Source organism: Propithecus coquereli, unplaced genomic scaffold (genome assembly GCF_000956105.1).
Source record: "Propithecus coquereli isolate 6110/MARCELLA unplaced genomic scaffold, Pcoq_1.0 Scaffold77, whole genome shotgun sequence".
Lineage (NCBI taxonomy): Eukaryota > Metazoa > Chordata > Mammalia > Primates > Indriidae > Propithecus > Propithecus coquereli.
This window is the reverse complement of record NW_012153840.1, coordinates 949168-954307: the sequence shown is the minus strand read 5'-3', so window position 1 is coordinate 954307 and position 5140 is coordinate 949168. Positions and strand designations below refer to the sequence as shown.

General features: G+C 53.7%; 1 protein-coding gene across 1 annotated transcript in view; it reads right to left on the bottom strand.

Annotated features, from left to right (window-relative positions):
• The window catches only part of PADI2 (peptidyl arginine deiminase, type II), a 43918-nt gene that overhangs the window by 5718 nt on the left and 33060 nt on the right, over window positions 1-5140 (bottom strand). The window contains exons 11-13 of the mRNA XM_012662474.1: window positions 2930-3081; window positions 931-1075; window positions 2-28 (exon numbers count right to left, since the gene is read on the bottom strand). Of these exons, the coding sequence (XP_012517928.1) occupies window positions 2-28; window positions 931-1075; window positions 2930-3081 (324 nt within the window). The remainder of the gene's footprint in view (window position 1; window positions 29-930; window positions 1076-2929; window positions 3082-5140) is intronic.

The following is a 5140-nucleotide window of genomic DNA, read 5'->3' as shown; positions in this document are numbered from 1 at the left end:
AGGTGCTGGCCATGAGCAGCCGAAATTGCTGGGAGAGAGACCAGAGGGACAGTGTCAGGAGGGATGGTGGCCGAGGAGCAAGAGGGAGTCCTGCCCGAGGACCCGGAGCTGCCTGCACATCGTCTCGAGCCTCCCGTGCCGAGTGGCGAAGGCTGCTGGGGAGGGTTTTCTTTGTTTCGGAGAAATATTTCTACCCTCCCTCTGCCCCGGCAACGCCCTCAGGCCAAACAAAGATCAGAGCCAAAGGTGGCCTTGGACGGAATGGAAGAACCTCCCTAAGATGCCAAGAAGCCAGGCCACGTGCACAGTGTTCAGGGTATGAAGACACAGCCGTTCCTTTCACTTCAGAAAATCAAAGACCCTCTTTTCAGAGCTGCAGGCCCATACCCGTGACTCTCTAGAGCGTTACAGCCACCAGCCTTGTGTGACTACTGAATACTGGAACTGCTAGTCCAAACTAAGATGTACTGTAAGAGTAGAATACTCACCAGATTTTTTTTTTTTTTTTTTAAATTTTAAGACAGGGCCTCACTGTGCCACCCAGGCTGGAGTGCAGTGGTACGATCATAGCTCACTGTAACATTGAACTCCTGGGTTTAAGTGATCTTCCTGCCTTGACCTGCCAAAGTACTGAGATTACAGGTGTGAGCCACCGTACCTGGCCGCTCACTGGATTTTTAGGATTTAGGATATAAAATCTCTTATTAATAATTTATATATTGATTACACATGCAGTTGCTAATATTCTGGAGTTTTTGCATTAAAAATTTACCTGCCACATCAACAACATGCAAACCAGCTTCAGCCTACTTCCTACTTCCTTCTTCCTGTATGTTATCCTGTTCCTCTAGATCCCCCTCTGCTGGCAAGGGCTGGTAGTGCATGGGTGCGCCACTATCCTATTCACTCCAGCCTCAGGGGCTGGCTCACCTTTGTGCCTGGGATGGGGACGAAGGTCATGAACTCGTCCACATGGCCCACGGTCAGCCAGTCTGAGTAGAGCTCCACGGGCGCCTGCACCTGCTGGGCCTGCAGGAAGTCGCGCACCACCTGGGTCATCCGCCGCCCGCCAGACCTGGAGCAGGGTTGGAAGGGAGGTGGCCCTTTGGAAGGTTGCCCACCGTGCCTGCCCCGCCAGAGGCCTGCAGGATGAGTTCGACTTCTGGAACCCAGCCTAAACCCAGGGTAGCATCAGCAGAGAAGTCACAGGAAGGAGCCTGAGCTGGGCGGAGAGACCCTGGCTCGGGCAGGAAGGCGTTTGAGCCCAATGGGAAAGAGGTGTTCATTGCAGCCACTGCCCGTGTGAAGGGTGTGGAGGCCGGGTGTCAGTTCCCGGGGTGCCAGTGAGTATGGGAGGCCATCCTCTGTGCACACAAGTCCTGTCTGGACTGCTGGAGGGGGATAGGGCACAGGTTGGCTCCAAAATCTGCCCTCGCCCATGTGCTTCTTTGCTGCATTAACTTGGACTCACTTTAATCAGTTCAAGAGACACCTCCTCCAGGAAGCCCTTTCTCACGTCTAGAGTCCCCAAGGTCTTCAATCTCTCCAGTGCCCTCAGAATATAACCCATGGTCCTTATAGTGGTCAACAGATGCCTTTCTATCTGGCCCCTGCCTGGCCCTGCTACCTCACCTCCCGTCCTTCCTCCTGCTCTGTCTGCTCTAGCCACCCGCTGCGCTTGTCACCACTGCAGGGCTTTGGCCTTGCTGTTCCCCCCTGTTTGGAATGCTCTTCCCCTCTGATCTTCTGATGGCTGCCTCCTTCTCCTCACCATCCAAGCCTCAACTCCAAGTCCCTTCCTCAAAACCACAACAGCCCGGGTGCCCCTGCCTCAGGAACTTCAGCACGGTACCGCGTTTGGTCTTCTTCCTTGCACTCAGCAGCACTCGGAATCGTCTTGTTTACCTGCTTCTGTGTTTATTTTCTGCACTCCCCTTACCTGACTGTGAACTCCCTGAGAGCTGGGACTTTGTCTGTTCTGGTCACTGCTGTATCCCCAGAGCCTAGGACAGCGCCTGGCACAAGGCAAGTCCTCAATAAATATTTGTCTCTAAGGAGCCCTCTCTAAACTCCCCAAGGGGTTAGGGCCCCTCCTTGGGCTTCTCTGACTTCTTCCCTGTCACTCTTTCTTTCTCTGTTCACCTCTCTGTTTCATTAGGGTCTATTTGCATATCTGTGACCTCCGCTGTCTCCTTGAAGGCAGAGGCTGGGCTTCCTGCCTGACACAGGGCCTGGCACTTGGCTGGTGCTCAGAAAACAGGTGCTGAATGAATGAGTGACCATCAAGTGGAGGGAAGAGGGGAGAGTGGGCAATGGTCACTGCCTGAGCCAGTGGCCTCCTCCCAGAAGATAGAGCATCCCATGAGGCTCAGAGGGACTTGGTGACCAAATCCTGGCTGAATGCCCATGTGCAGGTTCCTGGCAGCCCTTTTGTGAACCTGAGGTGTTATGCTCTCCCCAGTAACTGCCCTGACAAGGAAGAATCTGCCTTTTCATTGGCTGGTGGGTTAACTGGGCAGGGAGTAAGGGCATCGTGGACAGGCCAGGGAGCCAGGGACTCATGCTTTTGGGGTAGGGCCATGTTTCTAATGTCTCTTTTATGTATGGGCACCCCTGAGGATTCGCTGGTATGCTCCCACTCATCCTCTCTTGGTAGTCCTTCCCTGGACTCCTCCATCCCTTCCCCACCTGGTGTATAATCTCATCATACACCCTCCCATTTGGGGGAGAGATTTGTTCCTAATTCCCACTAAGATGTAAAAGCTAATTTGTTTTTCTTTCCAAGAGTGTCCATATCTTAACAGAAAGTCGCGGGAGGGGGCAATTCTCCCAGCCACTGTCTCTGTGTGTGAGTAACCCAGGCCGCTGCTAAAGAGAAATAATTACCTCCCCACTCCTGCTGCCCCCAGCCCACCATGGCTTCTCTTACAGAGGAAAGCTGCTTCCGATGAGGATCCGGCCAAGCGGGTATGTCTTGCCGTTCACAGTCACAGGGGGACTGACCTCCAGGTTCCCAAAGGAATCAAGGCTGGTGACAGGCTCAAAGAGCGGCTCCCGGGTCACATAGCCGAAATCTGGGCCCTAGGCAGAGGGCACACACCTGCCATTAGTCTTCTGCAGCCAGGGTGCTCAGCCCCCAAGCCGGACACCCTCTGAGGGCCACTCTTGTACTCCCTTTGGTCTGGCACTCGGTCTCCAGGAGGGTGGCCCACGGTCTTCCTATTTCTACCAAAGGGCAGGGCCCTGGGCAGGGGGAGGCTGAGTGTGTGAGCACCTTGGTGTGTGCGAGTATGAGTGTGAGTGTGTGCGCCTCTGGGTCTCTGTGTGTGCCTCTAACTATCTCCCACACACAGCTACGTGTTGGTGATTTCAGGATTAGTCCTCATTGTGTGCCAGGGACGCTTCTGCTCGTCTCTGAATTTCTCTGACGCTCAGTCTCCTCATCTGTAAAAGCGGCATCAGATTAGGTGACCCGAGGCAGGGTGGTAGACTGTATTATCATTCCTGAGATTTGCTACCCCTTTCGCAGAGAATTTTGCACGCTAAGCCACTGCTGTATGACTTCTTGTGCCTCCCTGTGAAAGGAATGTACTTCCCAGTGTCAGACTTGGTCTCAGGTGACTTGCTGTGGCCAATGAAACATGAGCAGAAGGGACGACGCATGCCAGTTTAGAGCAGGAGCCAGAAGAGCCACTGCGTGTGTCTGCCAACTCTCTTTTCTCCCTGTGCTAGGAGCATGGCTTTTCCCAGAGTGGGGCTGCTCCTGCCACCTGGGCTCTAGAATGAGGAAGGCGTGAGGAAGCAGAGCCACAGATGACCAGCCAGCAGTTAACACGGAATGTGCGCAAGAAACAGGGCTTTGCTGTTGTCCGCCATTGAGATTCTGGGGCTGTTTGTCACTGCAGCCTTACCTAGTGAAAGCTGACCAATACATGCGAGAACAGCAGATGTGGATACACATGCCACCACCCAACCCGTTCCCCACTGGCCATACTTGCCCACTGAGCCCAGAAGCAGCCTCTGAATCCTTCTTAGCATAGAGCGCCAACAAATTGGAGTTGGCACACAGGACATAACCCCATTGACCCACTGGATTTTAAAGTTTCTTTCACAATATTTTGGGTACAAATGTAGGGATCTTGTTTGGGCGCTTGCTCTGGGGCTGAGACTAAGCTTGCCTGAGAAAAATCCAGTGGAGTGGGAGGATGTGGCTTCTCCCGGCTCAGCTGAGAGGCTCCAGGGACAGCTGAGCCTCTGGGGCAGACGGCTGCAACTTAGTGCTTTTTCACCTGAGGGCCCCAGCTGGCGATGTGGGGGCCTGCTGAGACTGGGGCAGTGGGGGCTTTGCAGCACTGCACAGGTGGGCAGGCACAAAGCACGGAGCTTCCAGAATAATGTAGCCAAGGGCTCGGAACCAGGCCAGCCTGGAACACTGAAAGCAGGTGGTGACCCGAGGGGTTCTTGGTTCTCGTGCCTGTGGCACCTGCTGCTGACTGCTGGTTTGACTCTACTCCTCACAGCACTGGGGAAAGTGGATAATAAGCTCTCCAAGGACAGTGTCCAGGGCTACAGGATGATAACCATAACAACAGCTTGTAATGGTTATTGTACCAGGCATGGCACCGATGCCTTATAGAATGCTTTTAATTTTTACAAATCCTGTGAGACTGATAGCATTTCTATCCCCATTGTACAGGTGAGCAAGTTGAGGCTTGCGGAGGTTAAGTCGCTTGCCAAGGTCATACTGCTGCTAAGGGGTGGAATAGGACTTGAAGCCAGGTCCCTCTGACATTCCAGAACTTTAGGCTCACACCATTGGCTCCATCATCTCCCTGTGATGAGGGGACCAGGTGAGCAAATGTCCTCAAGAACAGGTGTGAACCTGGCAACAGGTCACCTCTGAGCAGCCCTAACACCTAACAGGGAGGTTGTCCTGCGTGTGACCTTGGGAAAGCCCCCTGACCTCCCCCTGTCTGTGTCATGCTCTGTCCAAGCCTGTCTCAGCCTGTTCAGGGAACAAGGGTGAGGACACAAGAGAGACTGATTTCAGCCCTGCCTCAAGCAGTAGGTCATGGAGGGCAAAAGTGGGGAGTGAGAATGGCCTCTGGAATTGGAGTCAGATGGTGTTTTTTTTTTTTTT